The 25,196-nt window shown below is 41.8% G+C and overlaps 2 protein-coding genes across 3 annotated transcripts in view; one reads left to right on the forward strand and one right to left on the reverse strand.

Annotated features, from left to right (window-relative positions):
• The window catches only part of LIMS2 (LIM zinc finger domain containing 2), a 45,367-nt gene that overhangs the window by 15,290 nt on the left and 4,881 nt on the right, over nt 1-25,196 (reverse strand). Inside the window, exons 2-10 of one of the 2 annotated variants that reach the window (XR_003570598.1) lie at nt 18,078-18,237; nt 17,474-17,540; nt 17,090-17,210; nt 6,069-6,218; nt 5,080-5,230; nt 3,905-3,997; nt 3,002-3,050; nt 2,749-2,824; nt 1,818-1,969 (exon numbers count right to left, since the gene is read on the reverse strand). Coding sequence is in view for 1 of the 2 variants with exons in the window: in XM_027878392.1 (XP_027734193.1) it covers nt 1,822-1,969; nt 2,749-2,824; nt 3,002-3,050; nt 3,905-3,997; nt 5,080-5,230; nt 6,069-6,218; nt 17,090-17,210; nt 17,474-17,540; nt 18,078-18,237 (1,015 nt within the window). In the remaining variant the exon portion in view is untranslated. Of the gene's footprint in view, nt 1-1,434; nt 1,970-2,748; nt 2,825-3,001; nt 3,051-3,904; nt 3,998-5,079; nt 5,231-6,068; nt 6,219-17,089; nt 17,211-17,473; nt 17,541-18,077; nt 18,238-25,196 lie in introns of those variants that run through there. The other variant, XM_027878392.1, reaches the window with a different exon arrangement.
• On the forward strand, nt 9,662-16,484 carry GPR17 (G protein-coupled receptor 17). Its single transcript, XM_027878390.1, has 2 exons — nt 9,662-9,787; nt 13,812-16,484. The coding sequence occupies exon 2, from the start codon at nt 13,853-13,855 to the stop codon at nt 14,882-14,884; it is 1,032 nt and encodes a 343-aa protein (XP_027734191.1). The 5' UTR covers nt 9,662-9,787; nt 13,812-13,852; the 3' UTR covers nt 14,885-16,484.

The following is a 25,196-nucleotide window of genomic DNA, read 5'->3' on the forward strand; positions in this document are numbered from 1 at the left end:
CTGCAGCCTATCTCCCCAAGTCCCCTTATCACTGAACCTCAGGATTTGATGTTTCCTAGCAGAAACCCTCCTCTATTCCCGAAACTTCTGTATTCCCCTGTATATAAGCTGTCTTCTTGTTTTAATAAACGCCATTTTGTGGGTCACACTCGTGTGTCCTGTTCCCCATACAAGTTGTGCCACTGGGTCTTGTCGCGGGACTGACCCCTGCCCCGCGATAGGTGGTGCCCAGGCCCAACTGCTGTGTTCATTTGACCTACTAATCTACCCACTTTTGGGAAGATTTAAATCATGCAAAGGACAGAAGTCCTCCAGTGCTTGTCAGCCTCACACAAGGGCAGGCACGACCTCAACTGTTCATGGAAAGGGATTTTGAGGTTGCTCAGCTTAGTTCACAAGAAAATACAGGGGATGCTTCCAGAGGATTCCAAAGCTCCCTGTGATTATACAGCGTGCAGGTGGGCTCAGGAACAGCACTGGTGATGGCTCACTCCTAAAGAAGTATCGAGAATGTTCAAAACCAGTAAATTTCTCCGCACCTTGGGTTGTAGTAGCAGAGGCAGTAGGACCAGTGAAACTTCACTGGGGATAGACAAAACTACAGGGCAGGACTATATGCTTGAGATGTACACATTTAGGAAGAGATCCTCTCTCTAAGTACACTCAGGTCTTAAGAAAGGTGATGGGGCAAATCTTATTTGGGTAAAAATGTTAAGAAAAGTACTTTCTGGGTTTTTTTCTGCATAAGACCACATTTGCTACAGACTGTAAACAACAGAAATGCCTTCATGTATTGGGCTTTCTGAAGGATGACCAACAAGCCTATACTCAGTGAGAACAGAGAAACTTAAGTGCCTAAACGGGTACCATATTATCCATTTGATTTCCCTGTGCAAAGGAATAACCAAGGCTCCAGCCACACTGCCTCAAGAAATATCAGCTACACCAGTGGACAGGAGGACATGCTTTGTGTTGACCAGTAGAAGCTCAGGTAGCCATGTAGTAGTAGAGAACAGAGAAAAAGAAGAGTGTCAACTCTAATAAAATGTTTTGTTTCCCCATAGCCATCCATCTCCTCCTCAAGGAGAACCCAACACTATTCTGAAGAGGCTGACATGGCCTTGACAACTGAAATCTCCTCAGTACTGAACAGGGGAGCAGCAAAGCAAACCTCTGCAGCTGTCCTAGCACTGGGCCTAAGACACACAAAGCAGGCAGTGCAGACACCAGAGCTGTTGGTTCCTGGGCCTTTCCAGTAAACCTACAAACCAGAAGGACTGTACAGCACCCATATATTCTCAGAAGGAAAATGGAGAAAGACCAGAACTTTTTGCATGTAGCAAAGAGCAACAACTTTCAGAATATTTGCCTAAGTACTAAAAAACCTAAAAATTTCTTCAGTCACAGTAGGAAGAAAAATGTTGATACTTTATCTGAAAAAGAGCAAATCAGACATTTCTTCCAGCCCTACACTCAACCACTGTTTCCAAATTCCTTAGACTAAGAGGAATGGAGAGACAAGCACAGTTAAATTGAAGAAGGAAAGATTGTGTACAATTCCACAAAGGCAAAAAGTGTTGTTATTAGCAAATTAATAACCAGCCTGTACACTGCTCAAGCATAAACTATACTCCTCTTTCTGCCAGTGTTAATAGACAAATGCTTGAGAAAAGAGAGAATCTAGATGCAAGCAACACTACCAGAAGCAGGAGAAGGGACTACTTATCTTTGGTTTCACTTCTTAGTAATTGCCTCTGTAATCAAGAGCTGCAGTGAGCAGCAGCTTTTGTAAGAGTGCAGTCAGGAGACTGACAGACCTGTTTAAGCAGAGTTTAAATCTAGAGCTTTGGGATGGGCCTTCTTGGATGCCAGCTCTGACAACTTCTTCAGGCGTTTCTTCAGCTCCAGAGGGAATTTCTCATAGCACTTCTTGCACACAGGTTTCATGTCGAACTCCACAAATTTATTCCTTTAACACAAAGAGCAGTCATTAAAATGGTATTTGCAAATTGTATGCTTCAATAATTCAAATCTCCATGCATCTGCATTTACAAAACAACTCATCATCTGGTGATGTAAGAACAGAGATTGGGCTCTTACCAGGGAACGTGGGTCTTTAGCATCCCTAGTTAAACAAAGAGCCAGATTTTGCTATATATTTGTATGTAACAATCTAGAACAATAATTTTGTTATTGTAGAATGCAAGTATCACTTCAAAGGTCCTCTTTGTGATGAATTAGAGCTCCTTCATATACAAGGCCAGTGGAGCCAACCCAGCATAGCAAGATAAGGGTTTGAATCTGAGACGGGAAGAATGTGGGATTGCTTTTTTCCTGTCCCTCTTCTATATATTTGAGGTAAATACCATAGTATTTTATTTCAAACTAATCTGTGGAATTTTAAATATTTTCATTGAGGGGAGCATGCAAACTTTAGGAGACATGGAGGTTCTGGGTTGTTCAGGACAGGCAGTTCCTCAAAATTCAGAGCCTTCCTTCTGTACTGCTGAATGAGTTCTCCTCTTACCCAACCTTCTTACAGAACAGATTAAGAAACAAAATTAAATCAGAGAGCATGCTGAATGCCAGCTCCCCTTTAATCCTGAAATCAGTGGAATTATAAGCACTGCTCCCACAGAGAACAGGTATACTGCTCCTCAGAGAGCCCCTGGTTCATGGCTCCCCAGGCTAATACCCTACCTTAGGGGCAAATGTGTCACATGGTCCAAAATATAAACACTGACTTACTTCAGTGTGAGCTTGATATTGCAGGTGGAGCAGGAGAAGCAATTCACACACCAGGCCTTGTTAAGAGCTGATACCACTGCAAAAGCAAAAGCACAAAGTAAGAAGAAACTGCCAGATTATTTGAATTCAGATTTATATCCAAATTCAAATGGTGCCAGATGTGAAAACAAACACTGGGGCCTTGCAACTGTGGGACTGCAACAGCTGCACTAACAAATAGAACGACCCAAAACAAAGAGAGAACAAATCTTACCATCTCCCTCTATCACGTGGCTGCAGTTGTAGCAGACATCTCCAAAGAGCTGCACAGAAAAAGAAATAAGAACAGGAACTCATGTTGCTGACTACTCATGCTCCCCACACTATGCAGCTGGTGTGAACATTAAATCCTAACAATCCAAGAATTCCCAGATGCTGCAGTGGCCCCCAAATATACCAATTTAAATCTTCTGAATAACTTCTCATACACTTGCCAAATAGTCTATGTTCCTTTGGATCTCATACCACTAAATACTACAAAACCTTTTTTGTTGATGCCTCACACTCTACCACTGTTATGGGATCTTAAAGTCCTGTATATGTGGCAATTGAAGAAAGGTTCAGTAGAGTATAATGCTTACTGTACACAAACATCTCCTGATGCTCAACTGTAAATACCAAAATAAACCTAGAGCTTCTATCAAAACAGTAACACTTACCTCATTTATCTGACAGAAGAAAATATCAAAGTCATAGCTGTTCCATAGAATCATACAGAAAAAACAGAGTTTGACTGGCTTTTGAAATGTAGTTTCCCATGCTTTAGACAACATAACAGTTGTCTCAGGCCCACGGAAGAAAGAATTATCAAAGATGGCCATACAAATAGTTTAGAAGTACAATTACAGGGATTTTAATCACAACCCACGGTCAGTGCTTTTCTGTCAATGGTACAGATTACAATCAGTATCCCCAAGTCGCTTCTATTCTGTTCTCAACATTGCTTTTCCATCTACCAAGAAAAACTACTTTTTATGTTAAATCTCACAGATTTCTTAATATTGCATTGCCTCTACAAGTTCAGATTACGCAAAATCTGCACAGCTTTGCATATTAAAATGCAAAAAAGCATTTGCCAGTCAGAGCAAGCACCTACAGCATAGATGGCAGAATTTACCTGGTTATAGTGAGTTTCACAATAAGCCAATCCTTTTTTCTCATAGTGTCGGTGCCCCAAGAATGGCTTCTCACATTTGGCACAAACAAAATGCTGTAGAAGAAAAAAAGACATTCTGTGGCAGATAAAGTGACTTTCCCATCACCAGGGAAAAACTTACACAGCTGCAAATCATGGTTTAATACGTGACACTTAATGGTTTGGGTTGGAAGGGACCTTAAAGCCCATCTTGTTTCCACCCCCTGCCGTGGGCAGAGACACCTTCCACTATCCCAGGTTGCTCCAAGCTCTGTCCAATCTGGCCTTGGACACTTTCAGGGATGGGGCAGCCACAGCTTCACTGGGTAACCTTTGCCAGGGCCTCACCACCAATTCTTCCTAACATCTAATCTAAATCTACCTCTTTCTGTTTAAAACTGTTACCTCTTAATGCTTTAGTGAAGCACAGACAGGAAAATTTTTATGGAAGCAAAAGAGAAGAGGAGATATTTAGTCTCTATAGTAATTAGGAGTTGTATTAAAGATAGGTAGAAGACCTGCTGGAAAGGACTTGTGTCTATAGTGGTAGACTTGAGCATTATTATCTTGCTGGTTTCAAAGAAGAGAAACAGAACAGAAAAAATATGAATACACATCAAATGAGCAGCAGCATCTCTCAGTTCAAGCCCTATAAGGCTTAAATGACTGAAAACATAAATCACTAAAAAACTTCAGAGCAGGTTGTGATGACTCAGCTGAAAGTGATAGAAACAATGAGCTGAAAAGGCAGTAAGAACTGCACTGGCTCTGTCTGCAGCAGGAATTCCAACACATTTATGTACCTGTTAACTGTGATTGGAGAGGATGTATCTCAAGTACATCATAGAAAATATGGAAATTTATTAGTAAGTAAACACTGTTCAGTGAATCATATTCTGCAAGAGTCTTTACAATGCAACTCAGGCATTTTAAAAATAAGGTTATTACAGCTGCAAAAGCACAGCTTTCCTGATGGTCCTGCTGCAATGATACACACATCAGAGGTGAAGACAGTCTGAAACATAAGCAATTTGGTTTTGTCTGAACTCATACATTACAGATCCCCTACATGTCTACAGTTTTCAAACAGCACTAAGAAAATCTGTCCTTTTCCAAACTGGCTCTTGAAGGCAGTTTCAGATTCAGAGAGGCCTCACCTCAACGTGCCACTGCTTTCCCAGGGCGTTGACCACTCTCCCCTCGATGGGCCTGCGGCAGGCCCCACAGATGGGGATCCCCATCTTGTCATGGCAGGGCAGGCAGTACAGCTCTCCCTTCAGCTCCCGGGCCTCGGCAGTCAGCTCCTTCCTGAAAAAAAACATTCCCTGAAGTAAGAACACTAAGGGAAGCTCTTTAATGCCCAGGATGAAGTTTTGGAAGACTAAACTGGAATGTTAACTTAGGCAACGTTCGTGCTACAAATGCAGGGTCATTACGTTAGTGAAATACAGTTATTGTCAACTCATCTTTCTCAAACTGCTTTCTCAGTTTGCCAGACAAGAACGTATGTAGAACATCACATCTTCAGCTACAAACCCTTGCAGAAATACAAGGTGCACTTACACGTGGAACAAGGCAGTGCCATGCTAAGACTTGAGCTGTCTCTGAATAGGAGAGTTCAGGTACAAGAACTATCCTAGCAGTGCCCAACCCTGAGTCGCTTGCACTGTTACCCAGTCTAGGGCTGTACTGTGTCCCAATTATACTGCCTTTGTGGCAAAGTAAATCAGGTCAGACAGCATGGTAATAGTCTGTGCCAGAACACTAACACAGCTCTCTTTTTTTTTTTTTTTTTTTTTTTTTCCTATCCCGGACAAAATGAAACTGTTTTGAATAGCCTGATAACTGCTATCTTTGGACAACACTGCTATGGTAATCTGCACACAGCCTTTCAGGTAAGCTGTATCTAGGAAATATTTTCATTATAAAGTAGTGTCATTCAAGGTTAGAATAAGAGAATATCGAATGGCAAAATAAAACTAAAGCTTCTGTAGGTTTTCCAAATTTATTCCGATTTTTCCTCACCCAATTTCTGTTTGTTCAACAATGTGAAGGCAACAAAGTTCAGGCCTTGGGAGAGACTGCACTGCTGACTGAACTGTTTGTCTCTGTTCTTTTTTGTCAGAGTTTACAGATGAGAACATACCCACAGTGGGTGCAGTTGAAGTGATCTGGATGGTAGGAATCATTCCTAAACATCAGAGGCTGCTCATCAATTATCAAGTGGCACTTCTGACAGATGTACTTGCCCAGTCCCTTGGCTTTTTCACGGTTATGGCAGGGCCTGCACAGATGCCTGGTTGAACAAAGTATAGAAAATAAAGTATTAAAAAATGTTTTCTCTTAAAACAACATACACTTCATACTGTAGGAAGTACTTTATTTATTACAAGTGTCTTCCAAGGTCAGACTACACATAATTCACTTTGATATCCAGTATTTCACACCAGTTGCACAGAGAAGAATATGTGGATAGAGCAGTCACAGAGTATTTCCTTAGAATACTCCTTCAACATTCACCGATTTACATCCCATCAGGGATATCATATAATTATTCTTCTAGGTATCCCTTCTAACACTTTAGATCTTTTTTGAGAGCTGGGCAAGGAAAGATGACAATATACTCTATTACTAACTATGGGATCCAAGCATAACAGAGGCGCTACAGCACTGGGAGGGAGTTGAGGACAGAGAACAAGAAGTATTAAACCAAAGTGCATTGCTTGCATGCCTTTACCATGGCTGGATTCCTCAGTCTTCAACAGCCAGGACAAACAAGACACAATTGAATGCTGGGTCTTTGACCTACAAATTCCTTTTAGTCCTAAGTTAAAGAAAATAAAGAACTATGCAATTTGCAATTTTGTATGGTAAATGCAACTGTGTTCCTATCACACGTTCTAGAACACATTACAAGTACATCCCTGAATAGGTAGATAAAGCAAATTCTTTGTGGACGAACTCAGAAAAAAAGGCATAAAAAATATGTATAAAGGCTGATGGAATCCACCAGCTTTATCCCAATATTTAGGAGCTCTGAGGAGAAGCTATTCAGTTTACTTGCTATTACCAAACCCTCTAGCTGCAACGCTGTGTGCTGGGAACAATTTATGATAAAACAAACATGGCAGAGAAATTACTTCTGTGGGTTGCTTTGTCCCAAAACTAACAAGCCTGCTGAATTCCTTTCACTGTATTATCACTATGTCAAACACTTGCTGAGATTTACAGGTGTCACATGAAAAGGTGGGAGTTTAGATTTTTGCCTGTCAGTACCCCCAGGAAAGTCAAGACCTTGGTGTCCGACAGTGTGTCAGTGTCTTGTAACGAGACCCTTCACCAACAGATTCACAAGGTTGGAGGGTACTTCAACCACCCTCTTAGGGGGTGCTCAACAGAGCCAAGACCCCTCAGCGGGCCCTGCCAAGGTTCTTTCCCCTGCCAGCAACTGCAAAGACTCACCTGAACAGTTCACAGAATAACCCTCTTTATTAACACGAATTGTGACACATTAATAAGGTTTGAAGGTCGTCAGTGATAGTTTCTAACTGCAAAAATATCTACTGATACATATATTAAGCAAGCACAAGCTCTTATCACGGTTTGGGATTTGGGGGTCACCTCAGATCAGTGGGTTCTTCATCTGAGCTGCAGTTGGTATTAGAGTGCCTTGCAGGATCGTATTTTGTCTCATCCAGATGTTAGATATCGGCCAAGCTCGGGAGACAATTAGCACAGAGACAGCAGCCTTGGGTGCTATAGCTGATCTAACTTTATTTTACAAAATAGGCAGATAAGGAAGATTCTGGAAAAAGGGGATAGGTATGCACAAACTTGGACAGGGCACTGGTTAGGATTTGGGACTGACATGCATAAACAGGGGGGATACATGAATCTTTAGATAACTGCTAAGTACTTAACTGGAAAAGCTACAAGTCTCTGACTGGACATCATCCAATCAAAAGAAACCTGCTCTCCTCCGTGAGAGATCTCACAATCTAACAAGGACAGTCTGTTTGTTTATCTTTAAACAGTCTGGCTCATATCACCAGAATTTCTCTCTTTCCACCTTCTAAACTCCTCTTCCTCATCCAGGCTACCTCCAACAAGCTCTGATACCAAGCAATCTACTAACATTCTATGGGGTGAGCACAAACACAAGTTCTAGTCCTAAAAGCAGCATTTAATGCACACAGAGTATAATTTTCAACCAAGGCATACCTCTGGGGAGGGGAAAAGATAGACTCAGTCTGTCAACTAATCCCAGCAGCTTCAGTGAAGGTCTTCTCCTGCGTTCCCCCTATCCCCAGCTTACTTTTATACTAATTTCTTTATGATTGGGTGAAGTTTGCATGGCTCTAGTCATAAATACCTTTTATTTCTGACTGGTGTACCTAATGGGAGGGGTGGCTGCTCACAGCTTGGCAGCTGAGGAGGGGCTTTGACATGGTAGTTGGCTTGAGCAGCAGAACATCTTGATTTTCCCTTATCAGACAGGGATTGTACAGTCTCAGTACCACAATGTTCTCCCATTCTGCTGGGATTTGAATGGAGGAGGGCTATGTAGTGTCCACTTCATTCCACACTCCTTTAGGTTTCTCTGAGCAGATGTTCACCGTTGTATTGGGGAGCATCTCGACCTCAGTCCGCCCAGCAAGTTGCAGCTGCCTTTTACCCTAGAATTCTGAATCTCCTCTAGATTTAACCCTATACATCATCCCACAACAGGTCATTCTCAAAACACACCAGACAAAAGGAAAAGTTCAAATGGAAAGGGCAGATTTACGGCTGAAACAGGGTGTTCTTCCTCCAAAATTCTGCTGTGATGAATCACTTACCCTTAGATCTGTAAAACGGGGGTAAGAACACAACACAGATGTTGTTGTGAGACCTCAAACATTTATGACCCTCAACTGGCAGGCGCCTGCCTGAGTGGTAAGTATCGTTATTATTCTCTCCAAATCTGAGTCCTCCTCTCAGCAACTGTCTCTGTCCAGAGCTGGAAGTACTGTTTGCCCAGACAGAGTGCAGAAAAAGCAGACAGCACCCCATTATAGGCAAATATGCAGCTGTGCTCATCTCAGCATAATGGCATCGATTTTATTCGGCACTGTCAAACGCAGAGTAATTATACAGGGCAGGACATGGGGACCCCGAAGCAAGTGTCCTGAAAGAGACCCCTCTCATTCAGCTGAATGAGATGCCTTCAGCCATTTGCACTGATAAACCATTATCAGCCCCCTCCCCACTCACAAACCTTCTGCCCTCCCACAGACCCTCCTCTATTGCAGGCAAAGGGAAGTGTTGGACAGGCTAAGCTGTTGCCATAGCAGCCTCCCTTCGCCCTCTACCCCTCCCCACTCCCACCATTATGGAATTATCCCATTCTGAAATGTCCTGTTGTGTCTATTAATACTAGATTTCCCACAAACAATGCTTCTCTCCACCCTCCTAAAATAATCAGGGGACTCCAAGGAGTCTGTGTTCACGGCTGGGAGTTCAGTAGGAGCCTTCAGTAAGCACCATGAACACTGCAATATTCATGCAGGATATTCATATCTATACCAGCAGCAGCACCCCCAGTGCCAAGAGCTCAGCTGGGATGAATTCTGCTCTTCAGTGCTGGGGTTTGCTCTCCCCTGCTCTGTTGTGGGACTGAGCTGATAAAGCACTATCAGAGCGAGGAGGACACTATATAGAGGACCTCCCTCTCCACCCTCAGCAACTCCACAACTCTGCGCTCTTTTGGAATCATATTGTTTTCTTCGTTCTGCTTCTATTTGGTTTGCTGTCGCCAGGAGAAGTTCCTTGAGACTTTCCCCAAAAGGACCCTACACTCCACCCACAGGACTGCACTGTAAAGAGGTAAGAGACAATTCTGTTAGAAGGGACTTTAAGAGTTTTCTTCTTTCAGGAGCATTTTTTAGGACTTTCCTGGTGTCATTAATTTTAGACATTGAGGAGCAAAGACACATATATTGAAATGGCTGAATATAATGGAAATGTGTGAATCTAAGAATAGGCAGCATTTTTTGAATTTCAAAGATTAATTTCCTTGTTTTTCTTTACATCGCTCCTTTGAAACAAAAAACTTTCCAAACTTTTGTGCCAGCTGTATGGCATGTCCAGTGCTCTCTGACACTGCTTTGGTGCTCACAAAAACCAAGTATTTCAGCTGAAGGGTGGTGATCTCAGCAGGGAATGATTTTCAGGAGAATAACTTCAGTCAGAGGCAGACTAATTCTAATGAAAAGTACTTTGAGTGAAAGATAGGAGACATTTGACAAGACACTAAATCCATAATCATAACAACGCACAAAGCAGTATAATCACAAACCAGAAACTACACTAGCTGAGGGTAAGAACTGGAATTTCTGATATCCACCACAAACCCTAACATAGAGTTCATATTTATCTGCAGTGGGCGTTCTAACAGAGCTCCAAACCAGCCAGGTAACAAACTTATGGTGACCTAAAGATTTCTTCTGCTAGTTAAATTGTTTCATTAATGACAGATGGAGCATCTGCTGTGAGAATGACTGCATTACATCCATGCTGACAACCTTGTGGATTGTTATCCTGCTTGTTTCTGAGCAGAGGAGAAACAGGGCATAAAATATGGTCAGTGTGCATACACTTGGAATGAGCAGTGACATCCCATTACAGCTCAGCCCTGGGAGGCCTGGGATAATGGCTCCTTCCAGAATAGTGCTCTGTTTAGCAACACGTAAATCACTAAATATTCACACAACACCAAGAGTGCAATCCGGGCGGAAATTATTGGATAATGAGCCAGACTCCTAAAGGAGCTTTCTGTCTGTGAAGTCAAAGCCTCTTGCACTATATAGTGTATATATATAAGAACACAAATTACACATTCTCGGTAATTTGGGAATGTTTCTCTTAGCATTTATACAGATTAGTATAACAGGCTTTCTAGGACTCCCAGTGCTTTTTTTGTAAGCATAAAAAACAAAAAAAGGAAGTAAAAAGAAAAAAAACCAACTAAAAATATTTATTTTAAACTGATAGGATAAAACCAAGAAAAATAGAAGTGGGGCTGCACATAACAGCAGGGGGTTTTCAGCACTCTCTACAGAACACGCTGGTCAGAGAATGATTACTTCTATAAAATTGCAGCATTTTGTTGAAAACATATAAATTTTAAAAATAAGATCAACACTTAATTCTAGTGACATCAGCTTTTTTCCCAACCTGCTCAAGTGCTACACCACACTTTTCACCAAATAAGCAGAATTGTAAAATACATAAAAGCTTTAATTAAAATTTCCTTCTATTTTAAAACATAAACAAAATGAGAAGGAGGACCACTTCCCTTTTCTATGATTTCAAATCAGACAGTGAAAAATATCTTCCTCTACCTTCCTCTCAAAAGTAAATTGGGTAACAGCAGCTCTCCTATGAAGGTACTCATTTGCAAAGACTGAATTTATTTCAATTTTATCATTAGTTCTAAGCCTCTCTCTTCCTGATGCTGACATAGTGGACTTCTTAGATAGCTCTGACATTCTCCTTTTTACTCCACCCCACAGCATTTGCACTGAAAGCATGTCTGGTTAGAAATTCCTGGCAGACCCAACGCTGCCAGCAATGAGGCTAAAACTCTCAACTTTCATGTCTTGCCTATTCCAAGTCTGGAACTGAAACTCAGATGAACCTGATTCTCCAAGATCCTCCTTAGGAACTCAGCTCAACCAGAATCCATTCAATGTATCATGCTACTAAAGCCCTAATTAGCTTGCAAATGGAAAACTCTGCTTACTGCTTCTCCTCCTGAACTGAATCAAATCATTTCAATAAGACAAGAGCCATCCCAGGCTGTTCCATTACACAACCCTTGCCTTTGCCTTTTCAGCTGCACCAAGGCAGCATTTACTGCTTGCTCAGGTGTCATGGATAAAGTTTAGCCATCAGACCACCCCACCACTGACAGGCGTGTACAAAAACATCGCCTGATGACATTTTGTGCAGATGAAAAGCATAATTAAACACAAAAAAAAGCTTAATAGCAAGAACGTGAGGTGACAGGCACTGTTGTAAATTAACAGTAAAAAGGCATGGTCTCATGCTTCTCCTTTGGTATGTAACAGGAAAACACTTACCTAAACTAATTCCATCCAGGGAGGACAAATCTTTGAGTTAACATTACCATCACATACAAACTTCAACCTCTTGTGTTCAAGAATACTTTTGAGTTTTACCTTGTAAGGGACAAATGAACACCAGAAACAAAAAGTTGCAGGCTTCTCTGCAAACCCACGAGCTTCATACAAAAAACCTGCAACAGGGCATTTTCCTTTAGTACATGAAAACAGGATTTCACATGTGTTTTTAGGGATAAAATGCCCCTTGGACATAAGGGCAGAGCAGTCTTCCTTGCACATGCAGTTGCAAGTAATGGCAAGATAATAACTTGTTATTAAGACTCAAATCTGGAAGGATATCCAGGCAATGCATGGAGTAAGAAGGGCCCTCTGTGGCCATAGGAAGAAATTTCAATTTCTGAATTTCATTCAGTCCCCCTTGTGTTGATTTTGTCTCTTCAACTGTGAATCAAACAGAAACAGTCCAGCACATTAATCTCTAGCTATTGCAGTTTTCTGTTCACTTGAAAGTAACAGCAGCCAAACAAAAGATTAATTATCTTGGAATCCTGCTTACATTTTCCAATATATTTGTCTGTCCTTAATCCCATTTCAGTTTCTTAATTATCCCAATATTTTTAGACATCTGAATAATGAGCTATGTTGGGCAGCTGGATGCACTGCATATTGAATATATTTAAAGACATACTGAATAATATGGAGAAGTGGTCAGTCAGTACAAACTGCAACAGTTAAGCACAATGGAGGTACTGCTGCACACACTGTAACATCTCTGAGGAATGCAAGAAACAGAGACAATGCTGGAATTTCAGATGGCCTGCATTTGCCCCCCACCTATACCCACTGATGAGCAATGTATAAAAAGCCAGGGGAGGTGCCCAGAAAATCTTATCACTTTTTGTTGATGCTGTTCAGGATGCTGCAAACACAGACTGGCAAAGCTAAGCTCAGTTTTACTAAGCTGCTAATTGGAAAAGACCCTAAATAAGCTACATGGAGTTTAGACTTTTGAGGGAGAGCTAAACTGCAGGGAAGGATGGCACTTTGACAGGTGACTGACAGCCTGGGCATTATTAATAACCTTTAAGTCAATTCAGTGTCAAATGGGATACTGTTACCCATCTGAAAACTTTCCAACTATACTGGAAATAGGTGCATTTTCCTTAAAATACAGGACTTTAGACTAAATAATCCTCAAAGATTTGCAGGAACCCTGCAGACCTTTTCAATAATAGCAATACCTGACCCATCTTCCAACTCTTCTAGGAACAAGAACATGCAGATACTCTAAACCAGGTCACCTTACAACATATACCTGTGCTCAGATAAGCTTATTCATTAGGAGTCCTTCAGTCCTGAATCAGGATTTCAAAGTAAAACATGGCAAATACTTTCTAGCTAGACATACAGAACTCACTTCCACTCCTCTTAACTAAACACAAGCACCTCACTACTTGGTTATACAACTGACCTTGCACAGGCTGGAGAAAGCTCATCACCAGCTGGCCACAGCTCTTTATTAAGGTTCCCTCCACAGGAATTAGTGGTCTGGAAAACCCGGCTAGGCAGGGGGTATTCACCATTTTAATATAAGGGTTTATACTCAGATTGACCTGTCACATTAAACACCAATACTAGCAAACAGGAGACATCACTGATTTTCAATGTGTAGTTTTTTGGGTGTTTTGTTGGGTTTTGGTTGGTTGGTTGGTTTGTTCCACAAACCCAGGCTCTTTTGTAATATACTGTCTTCATTCTTTCAGGTTTAGGGTGTTTTTTTTTTCCTTCAAAACCGTGGGGAAAAATGAATGGCCCAGCAGATTCAAGCCCACTCTTCAATTGCTCAAATCAATCAAATTTTGCTCTGGAAACATCAGAGCAATGTGGCAAAGAGACACACATGGAGAACATCCTTTTTGCCACTTTCTACTTCCTGGATTTCATCCTGGCTTTTGCTGGCAATGCCCTGGCTCTTTGGCTCTTCGTTCGGGACCAGAAGTCAGGCACACCCGCCAACATTTTCCTGATGCATCTTGCTGTGGCTGACCTGTCCTTTGTGCTGGTACTTCCCACCCGGCTAGTGTACCATTTTTCTGGTAACCACTGGCCATTTGGTGAGATCCCCTGCAGACTCACCGGCTTCCTTTTCTACCTCAACATGTATGCCAGTATCTACTTCCTCATGTGCATCAGCATCGACCGCTTCCTGGCCATCGTGCACCCTGTGAAGTCCATCAAGCTCCGCAGGTCCCGATACGCCCACGTGGCATGTGCCTTTCTGTGGGTCATTGTTGGGGTGGCAATGGCACCTCTGCTGCTCAGTGTGCAGACAGTCCAGATGAAGAACACAACCGTCTGCCTGCAGCTCTACAGAGAAAAGGCCTCACGTCACGCCCTCGTGTCCTTAGCAGTGGCGTTCACCTTCCCCTTTGTTACCACAGTGACTTGCTACTTACTCATCATCCGAAGCCTGAAGAGTGGGAACAGAGTTGAGAAACACCTGAAGGAGAAAGCTGTCAAAATGATTATCATGGTCCTGATGATCTTTCTGATTTGCTTTGTACCTTATCACGTCAACCGCTACATTTATATCCTCCATTACAACGGGACCAGGGCTTCCTGTGACACACAGCGTATCCTGGCCCTCAGCAACCGTGTCACCTCCTGCCTCACCAGTCTCAACGGGGCCTTGGACCCAGTCATGTATTTTTTTGTAGCTGAGAAATTCCGCGAGGCCTTGTGCAATCTGTTTTGCATTAAAAAGGCTGTAATGCTGCCTCAAACCTACGAGGGTAAGACAAATGAAAGCTCACTAAGTGCTAAATCTGAACTGTGAACACGACTCTTGTCACTGCTTTGACTTAAGGACACTCTTCCACCAAAGGAGCTGAGAGCACAAATAGGTAGTGAGACAGTCCACACAGAGTCAAACTCATCCCAAGAAGGGAAGTTCTGTTGGTTTTGTGGGACTGCAACTAGCAAGAACTCCTCTGACAACAGAGATCACATGTGCTTGTCTTACTGAAACCGCAGACAGAAAGACAGTTCTACTGATTTTCAAGATGCGTGAAACTGAGGGATGAGCACTTAGGAATAAGGAAAGGGGTAAAGAGAAAAATGGACCTTTTTTGATTTTTTTCAAAGAACTTAATCCCAAAGCACTCAGTAACGACTCTTCTTCTGCACAATGCACACAGCCTTCTTTAAAATTTCGTATTGTGCCAGCAGTAGAGATCCACTGCTGAGACAGACCTGCCTGATGAGAAACAATGCCCCAGCACATCTTGCCCAAGTCTCCAAAATCAAAGCATTTATATATAGTGGAGAGAAAATTGGTACTAAATGATGATAAGAGAAAAAAAAAAAAAAAAAAAAAAAATCTGCAATGAACCTAGCCTGGACTGGAATTAAGACAAGGACTTACAATGCAGAGGGGTTTAATTTTTCCCAGCGTTCAGAGCTGGAGATGAGCACAAAACTTCTCACTACCTTCGCTATCTACACTCTGCATGGTCTCAAAGCTGCAGACAGCAGCTGGACAACATTAATACACTGCCTCTTTTATGCAGTTCCCTGCAAAACCCCAGATATCCTCATAACCCTCAAACTGAGGGGTGGAAAAGGGCTGTTTAGGAATACAGCATTCATGTTTGCTACAGAGTGAATTGTAAAAGTATGAACCCAAATGGCAGAAGTGAAGAAAAGTAAGTGCTTGAAGAAGTGAAGGCTACTCGGTCCAGAAGAGACTCCTATCTTTAAGATGGTTTACAACTTTTTGCGTGACTTATCTAGCAAGACTATTCCTTCCCTGTGGATAATGCAGGGATTATCTTTATTTTCACTAATACAAACTGCATCATGCAGAATATGCTTGGAAATGACAGGCAGACTAGAGAATACCAGGTACTGTAAGAAGGGTGAAAAAGAATGCAAGAGTTTCCAATAATATTTAGTAGAACATCGTTTCAGTGCTAAGGAGAGAAATATTTTAGGAAATCACGTGACAGGTGAAATACATTTTTATAGCTCTTTACCACTGTAGATTTGGCCCACAAATGATGAAGTCAAACATACTTTATCTTGCTTGAACTGCTTCAGTCCTAACCACTTTCCCAAAACAGTGCTATCCCAACAGCCCATTCTAACAAGCTTAGGTCAAAGAAAAATCAATTATGCCCAGCTCCAGCTGGCACAAAGGCACAGAAGTTGCATACGGAAAGGAAGAGGGAGTTGAGAGCACTCCCTGCTGAACAGGATACAAGTATATAACCTTTCCTTCCTTTCTTCACCATTTACTTAGTGAAAATGTAAACTCTAGGATAAACTACTTGGCTTTCCTCATGACATATGAAAGCTTAAAATTAACTCTGAATTGTGCACTGTCTGCTAACTGCTGGATTGTTTTATTTTCTTACCATGGAATGTTTTTGTATAAGCTCTCTTTTGTGTTTTTATTTCTTGCTTTTTAATTAAATGTATCAATTGACATCTATGACTCGTTTTTATATTTCTGTATATAAAATGAATGATTTCTGAAGCCCAGTGAAATCACATGCTGAACAGACTGCTGTGATCATCATGTTATTCTCTTGTCCTTTTTCTATATCCTTATTTCCTGCTCAGCAGCTTACTTGATAAACAGCCTGACCGGGATCACATAATTCCTTTTTCTCATGTACTATTCAGCTTTCTGCCTGAAATCCCTTTCTTTTCCAGAACCCACCCACTATCTACTAAAATTTGAGTTCCTACATATTTCACTGGATGAAGAACACTGTTCTTCATTCCATTTCCCATATAAAAGGTTATTCCTTAAAGCTTCTCCTGTACCTTTCCAAGCTTTCCCTCCATGTACAACTAACTGACCACTCTCAGCATCTCACTGCTGTATCAATAACACACTGATAAAACTTTCCAAGCTCCTTCTCTGTCTTTCCAAGCTCCTTCTCTGTCTTTCCAAGCTCCTTCTCTGTCTTTCCAAGCTCCTTCTCTGTCTTTCCAAGCTCCTTCTCTGTCTTTCCAAGCTCCTTCTCTACCTTACCTGCCAGCATTCTTCACAAAGCCCAGGTCAGCAAGGGTGACATCGCAGAGCTCACAGCGGAAACACTCTGGGTGCCAGTTGTTGTTCATTGCCTTGATAACACGCCCGATAATGAACTCACCTGCAAAAGGAAAGCAACAGCGTGAGATGCATCAGAAAACAGTCATCAGAATCTACTGCCTTCGTAATCCTTTCATCACTTCAATTCCACAAGTACTATTACAGTCTAACAAAGCAGTATCATGCTTTGTTTCCATAGAGAGCTCCTGCTCCTTTAAATGACCTCAACAATCCCAGCCCAGGGCTGGATGTCCCAGCAATGCTGGGAGGTTTGCACAGTCCTGTAGCTGTTACCCCACGGTGTTGACACGTGCCCCATCTTACCACATTCCCCACAGCAAGGAGCAAACAGCATCTGAAAGTCATGCTCACAGTACTTCCGACCTTCGAACTGCGAACAAAACAAGAGAGGAGGAGCCCTCGTGAATAACTGAATGACTTTTTAAATGGGTTCACCTATTTCAGTTGCCAAATGGAAAAGTTTGGTGCAAAATGTCTAAGAATAAAGACAAAAATTCACTCAAGTTTAATGAAACAGTAAGGCCAGGTTGGAGTGGGTTTTGAACAACCTGGTCTAGTGGAAGGCATCCCTGCCCATGGCAGCAGGTTGGAACAAGATGGTCTGAAAGGTCCCTTCCAACCCAAACCATTCTATGATTCTGTGATGATTAAGAAACACTTTTAGTTTTCTTTCTGAAATGTCACATTCCCAAAGAGCAGCTTTTGCTGTTACTGAGGGAATATGCGAGGAGAGAAAAAGGGAAATTAAGTTGGAAGCTCCTCAAAAAAATTGGCAACAGAGGTTTAGGGCTAAGAAATTAAACATGCAAGAAAGCTGATAATTCTATTTTCTGCCAGAATCTTCACCTAATTCCTTCCATTTTAACGGAGCTATTTCTCTTATCTTCCACACAGTCTGAGAATTCACCTCATAAAAGAGTCCCTCCGGGAACTGCCGAAAGCACTGGGCACAGACGAAGCAGTTCTCGTGGTAGAGCTCCCCGTTGCTGTTCACAATCCTCTCGGCAGGATTGAAGCGCGCCTGGCAGCGCTCACACACTGCGTTGGCCAGAGCATCAGACATGTTACTGCCAGGAAGACAAGAGTAGGAACGTGAGCGATGCCACAGCCGGGTCAGCCAAGTTTCCCCAACACCTCCAAACTCAACATTCCCTCCTGCCGCTTTAAACTCCCTTTAACGTGGAAAGAAAAGATCGAGGTGTCAATTCATCACTGACATCGGCTGGAAATAACATTCGAGCAACTCACATGCCACAGATGAGGTCGTGTGGCAGACTTACCTGTTGCACACCTCTGGATACTTCACTGGTCTTTCACCCCACTGTGTCATCCTGCTAATATTCACAGTTTTAAATAAACTAGCAGCTTGGAGAGCAGCAAACCCAATGGTTCTGACTTCTTTGGATTTCCAGTCTCAGTACGTACACCTCTGAGGATTTTCTGATGTGCACTAAGCACGCACATCCCACTGCAGTCTCCCCTTCACTGCAGGGATTAGCAGGGCACTTTCCCCTCTACACATCCTGTCTTCCTGCCAAATTAACTGAAACTCTCCAAGTGTTACAAAGGTATGGGAAGACAGAAGTACCTCTGGATGGCCTGGTCAATACATCAGCTTCATTTGCTCAGAAAGTGAGGCTAAAAACCCCCCAAAGCCACACTCACAAAACACACAATGAGCATTTCCTCTATCTCCCCTAAAATATGGAACGACCCTGACCTCTTTCACAAAATTTTCATGCTTGCCATGATGCTAACCTAAGTTAATGCAGTTTTAAAATCATGTATCACGCGTCCAAAGGGGGAGGGAAAAATTATAAGGCAAGTCTCAGTTTCTTGCTGCAATGTAATTTTTTTTTAACCAACAGGCTACATCCAATAACATAAAAATTCAACATTGTTGCACTTTCAGATATAGAAAAACTATTTTATGCCTTCTGGGCACCTTTCAAAATCTGTGATAGAAAAGACTGCAGTTTTATAGATGAGAATATGAAAATTTTCCAGCATGTTAAAAATCTGTGAACTATTTGTATAGTACTTTTCCTGACGTATGTGACGTAAGCATAAATAGAAAGATGGCTTGGTTTAAAAGGTTTTTTTTCTTTTTATATTCAAAGGTACTCTGAACTGAATTTTCATTGTTAGTGTTATTCTACAACCCAATATGCTACTTTCCACACCTTTTCATGGAAAACAGTAATTCAAAAAGCACATTCCAGCAGCGGAAGATTCTCTTTCCTCTGGTCTCCCCCCCTCAAAACACGCCACTGTCTGTATTCCAGGGCTTTGTACTATGAGCACAACTGGACTGAGTAGGCAGCAGCCTCATATTCCTGAGGCAACAAAGCCAGCCCTGCACTCCAGCTGGCTCAGCTGAGCCAAGTGTCTCCCATCTGCAGCCTGCACAAACATCCAACACTGTGACCTGGAACGACCGCTCTCAGTAAAAGGAGACTTTCTTTCTACTGCTTCAATTCCAAGAGATGCAAAAACCAAGGGAGACTATCATAATTTCAAGAATGGAACACCAATTTAGCAGAAATCTGTTATAGCTTGTTTCCTTACGGCAGTATGAAGGAGTTTTAAAAATAGACATGGAGCAGAATTACGGACAAGCAGGAAATCCTGTAATTTCATAAACTAGAGGTCATAGGTTAAAGAAACATTTTTATCCTGACACAGTACCAAAGGAATAGGTCAGCACAAAAACACCAGTGTTTGCAGCAAAGCTGAGAGATTAATCAGCTTGGTTTTCGGTCACCATTCTCTGTTACACCACGTAAACGTGTGCCAGGACTTGAAAATATAATCTTCCCATCAAGTACTTTTTCCCCTCTTGAAAAATTTGCTTCCAGAATTCCAAGACTTGAGCCAGCCAACAGCCATGATTAAAAAAGACCCATGTCAACGTAGTGTAAAAACTCATCTGGCAAGAAAACCAGGCAAGCCAGTAGGTATTACACTCTACATGTTAACAACAAAGCACCATCTAAGGTTGTGTTTGATGTGTTTCTGCTTTATTGACATGAAATCAATGTTTCTAAAAATCCTGGTTTCCTTTCTTTTTCCTTTCTCCAAAGGGACCCATCAGTGCCACTACCAACTTGGGGGATGAGCTGTGCAAGACCAGAGCTGCCACCTCCAAAACAGCAGTTCTCAACCATTTCAGCCTCCAGCCTGCACAACCACATTGCTGTGTGAAACACAGCACAGTTCACCCAACAGACCAGGGATATGCTGGTTCCAGGAGAGATCCCCATGAAAGTCCCACGGCTGTGCTGGCAGGACGCTGCTGTTGATGCTGACAAGCTTTCCTCCAAGGCAGAAGATGATTGTGATGCTGTCTGAGCTGTCCACTCGAATGAGCTAACCAGTGTGACTTATTACTCATACAAAAGAAACTGTAAGCCCAGGAAAATTTAAAATAAGAGAACCAGTACACAAAGTAACACAGTTCTCTGCTGCAGCTAAAAACCAACTAAAATTTGATGGGAAGAGCCATACTACTGGGAATCAACTAAATCTCACATCAGCTCCTGATCAGTGTGTCACCTGCAATACAAACCAGCAGCAGCTCTTTGACAATCACAGCTCGAGTTGTACTTCCCTGCTCTCTTTCCACTCCTAAGTTTACACTCCTTTCCACTTAAGACACTCTATTGTTTTACACTCAAGCTAAAATCTGCCAGTTCAGCGTTGCCCTAAAGACATGACTTGGCATTTATTCAGAAGTTTAACATCTGCCAGTTACTTAATTTCTCTCAAGTACACACCCCTGCGTGTCCTCTTCCTTGGGCAAAACCAAGCATTTCATCAGCTAGCTCGAGGTTAAAATTAACCAAGGCTGGAAGGAAGAGGGAGCACAGTGCTAATTCAGAGCACTTTTATGCTTCAGTTTACTCCACTGCTGCAAAAACACTGCTGCCAGCAGCACGGGGAGACAAAGGGCAACACAAACCCCATCCTTCGGATGGTGATGTACCAGGAGTGACCACTAAAGTTTGACTTGCTGTGTCAGTTATGAGATACTTAAGAGCTAAATCTTTCCCACAAAGGACAGCCCCCAATCCAGAGTGCTGCTTCTGTTCTGTTTGCTCACTGATTTTTTGCTACTCAGTAAAATAAAGAATCTTGCTCTGTTTTAACAATAAGCTGGTGACACAAAGACAGGAAAGGCTATTAAAACATGATGAGATCAACATCCTGAAGTTATCCTGTCCTGCACAAGCTCAAAAAACACCAATTCTCAAACAATGCTCTTTCCAATCTTTCACCATTATGTGCCACATCTTTAAAAAACTATCTTTGTCAAAGTACCTAATTTAGAGAAATTAGCTTTTTACCATTATAACTAGCTTTCTCACCCTTTGATTTCTCACAAGTATTTACTATAAATTGATCTCAAATGCAAAGGAAAAAAAAAAGAAAAACAACAATTCCTTATTTACAAGAAGTATAATAATTTAGCATTAATTAGGAGACCCATTCTGTGCCACAGGTACAAGTGCTATAAGAATATTTGAAAGCATTTTACCTTCTATCATTGAAGTCAAAATTACCTCCTTTTTTAAAACATTTGTTCATAGGGACCTAGCACTGGTAACAGACTGAGGAAAAAGAAGTAAATTTATTAATTGCATGCTAAGACAGTAGAAGAGAAGCTCCAGCCTTTGCATTAGTAGAATTCATTATCTGAAATGTGGCTGCAAGACAAAATTAACCAAAACTAGACAAGCAGAAGAGACGGACAGTCTCAGACTTCGCCAGGTTCAAGAGAGGAACTGCAGGAGCAAGAAGTGCTGCTGTCAGAAAAGCCCAGCAAAGTGAAAAGTCAAAACCAAAAGAGCTATCATCACTTGCACATGTGATAGTTGTCAGCAGTCAAGACAAATATCAGAGCACTCCAGTCGAGGAGGTTCTTCCCACCCCCACAGCACGGCTGAGAATTTGTGGCTTCAAGTCCTCAATGTTGACAAAGACAAAAGGAAAATCTGCTGGGACAATATCAGACCTCATGATTAATTTCACAGATAATGACTAATGCAAAGACAAAAGAAAGAGGAAGGGTATCAGGTCATGAACTTGAGCTGAAAACCAGCCCTCAACTACCCTTATCATTCCAAAATCGCTTTGCTGCTATTGACTTCTATCTGGACAACTTTCCCAAACTGAATTAACTTGTTTAAGATTATTATTAAACATGTCATAAAACGTTAGGAAAAAAAATTCCTGTTTGTTCAATGTTTGATTTGTTGCTTATTTGTTAAACTATGTGCATAACTTCACATTTTCAGCATTTCTCCTCCTGCTTGCAGTAAATTTTCAGTTCATTCTGATTAAGTATTTTTGCATTGGCTAAACAAGAAATTAACAGTGTTTCTCAAAGAGTATCTTCCTTGAACATGCAGCCCTCAAACTCTCAATGAAACAAACATTTCTTGTTCCTATTCAGAACATAGGGATAACCAAAATTAAGAAAAACATACAAATGCAACTTATGGTCACAATATGGAAAAAAACCCCAGTCTCTCCTTGGCCTACCAGCAACAACAATTTGCTATTAGTAAAAGCCAGGGGGTTAAAAAAGATTCCACATATGTCAGCTAAGACCAGAGTACAATGTCGATGCTTGGGAAGCCACTATCAGGCAGGCCTTTGAGAACAGCAGCATGGAAGTCTGTTGATATTATTATCAGGTATGTACCACTTCTCCCAGAATGTCTATTTGATAAACAGCTCCCACCAGACAGTTAATCTTTCTCTTCTTCACTTCAGTTCTCTCAAAGGAGCTTAAATGTGATTTTTGTTTACCAGCACTGATAACACAAATCATTCCCATTGTGTTCATCAATTATCACCAACTAGCAGCAGTACTTTTCGATTACTCTCATTTGCCTGAAGAAAGGTCATAAACTATCAGGACCCATCAGGAAGGAGAAGCAAAAATTATCAGTAGCTCAAAAACCGTGGATAAAATACAAGTCGGGAGACAAATTTCTCAAATGGAAAATAATCTTCAGCACAGTCACCTGCTCAGTAAAACCAAACATGTTTGCTTTATGCTCACCTTGCTTTAAGAACTATGATGTGAAAAATGTACTCAATTTACTGTACCTATGCTTTCTCAATGCTTGTTTTGTTTTCTCTCACAGGTCCCTTCCATGCTTCTCACTCTCCCTGAACAGTATCCTCTTCACTCGATGCCATCACCAGTTCCTTCACTACCTTCTCACTTCCCTCCTTGCTAAATTCTGATAAATTAGCAGGAGTTAAATAAAACTGAATGTATGTCCTGCACAAAATTCACTAATGAAAACTTCAGAAGTGAAGTAAAATTTTAATGTGAAGCACAGGGAAAAGTAATGATCAAATCAAGCAATGGAATTGTCTGGACAGATTTAAGAGGCTCTGGTGGACATGTTCTAAACAATCTCATGAAGCAGCTACACTTGAAATTTCAGTTTCTGCTGGATTGGAATTACTTACAGTTACAAAAACTAAAATCAACAAGCTTACTATTAACATTATGGATGAAGAAATGGACTACTGAATTCTAAAATATGAGGAACAATAGAATTTCATTGACATCTTGAAAAATTACTGCATTTCACCATTTTTTTTAAATCCTACAGTGCCCAAATACTTCACTATTAACAACACTAGCACTACTGCTGGTTCTGAACAGCCTAGCAGAGCTTGAAACGGGAAGGGTTCTCCATTGTTGTTTTCCTGTTATTGTTAAAAACTGAAAGTCCTTTCCTTCATAATCCACTTGGAAATTGAAATAAACTTCATCCCCTCTGGCTGCGTGCAGACAACCCCCTTCAAATAAAAAAGCCCTACCACCAGAACCAAACAGCTGCGAAATCCAGGAAAACGCTTCAGCAACGCCATTCCCTTCATGTCCCAGACATACCCCCAGGTCCCAGCTGCTGGCTGTGTCCTGTCGCTCAGCAGGGCCCCTGTGCCACTTAGCCGATCCTGCCGGCGCTGGTAGAGCCTGGAGGATGCCAGTCCCCGCAGCCTCAGGCCAGCCATGGCACCCAAGGCCACCGGGAAGGGGAATGCAGAGACAACTGGAGCCAAATCAGCAACATCCCCAATCAATGAGTCACCTTCCTTTGGGGAGTTGCCTTTACATTTTAGGAGAGCGAAAGCAGGATGCACAGGCCCCTGCTCCAAGCATTGTTTCTTACAACCTGTCTCCCATTCTGCCACAGCCTCAAGGACCCTGGCAACTTCTTTCTTGCATTCCACCTATCATGTATTACTTATTTAATGCAGCACAACAAGGTCTACACCAGCACCTCACCCTGTGTTAGCCGTGCAGAATGGATCTGTACAAATGTCCTAAGTGAGGTTAAAAAATAAAAAATCTCGTGTCTTCACATAGTTAAGACACCTAATTCAAGAAAAATCTCTGATCAAATCACAGAGAAATACAGAAAAGCAGAGCAGATTACTAGAGCTCTGGCCAGCAAACACTTTAGTTTACTGCAGATCGCTATCTGACCCTGCCATCTCCAAGTACTTCCCTGCAGGCTGCTGCACCACACAGTGTCCTACCAGTACTGTAAACAACTGAAGAGTTCCTTCCATTTGGATAAAGCACATTCCAAAAAGTCATGAAGGCTTCTGCTTTCCGGACATGCTGCAGCCAGCAGAAGTGGCATGCAGGAAGCAGGGAGAAGGAACATACTTGGCATTCCAGCCTCCAGAGCTCTCTGCTGAGAACTGAACAGGGCCTTCAAACAGGAGCTCACCCTTTCTACCACTCCCACTGTCCACCCACCGCTGCAAGAGAGAAAGAGGATCACCCGGCACAAATAGCTGGGGCCTGGGTAGGGATTAGGACGAGTAACACAGAAATCAGTTTTTGAGAGAATAAAGGGGACAGGAGTGGAGGACGTGAGCAATGGAGTCAGTGTAATTTGTTCAGCATCACCATAAAAAGCATCTTAAGAGTCATTACCAACAAATTCCTTTTCAGTAAATTGTAAAAAAAAAAAAAAAAAAAAAAAAA

The sequence above is a fragment of the Empidonax traillii genome, unplaced genomic scaffold (genome assembly GCF_003031625.1).
Source record: "Empidonax traillii isolate 1590-97213 ecotype Southwest subspecies unplaced genomic scaffold, ASM303162v1 scaffold40:size2234952, whole genome shotgun sequence".
Lineage (NCBI taxonomy): Eukaryota > Metazoa > Chordata > Aves > Passeriformes > Tyrannidae > Empidonax > Empidonax traillii.

Coding starts and splice junctions, on each gene's coding strand:
- GPR17 (XM_027878390.1), top strand. CDS start 13,853: ATGAATGGCCCAGCAGATTCAAGCCCACTCTTCAATTGCTCAAATCAA.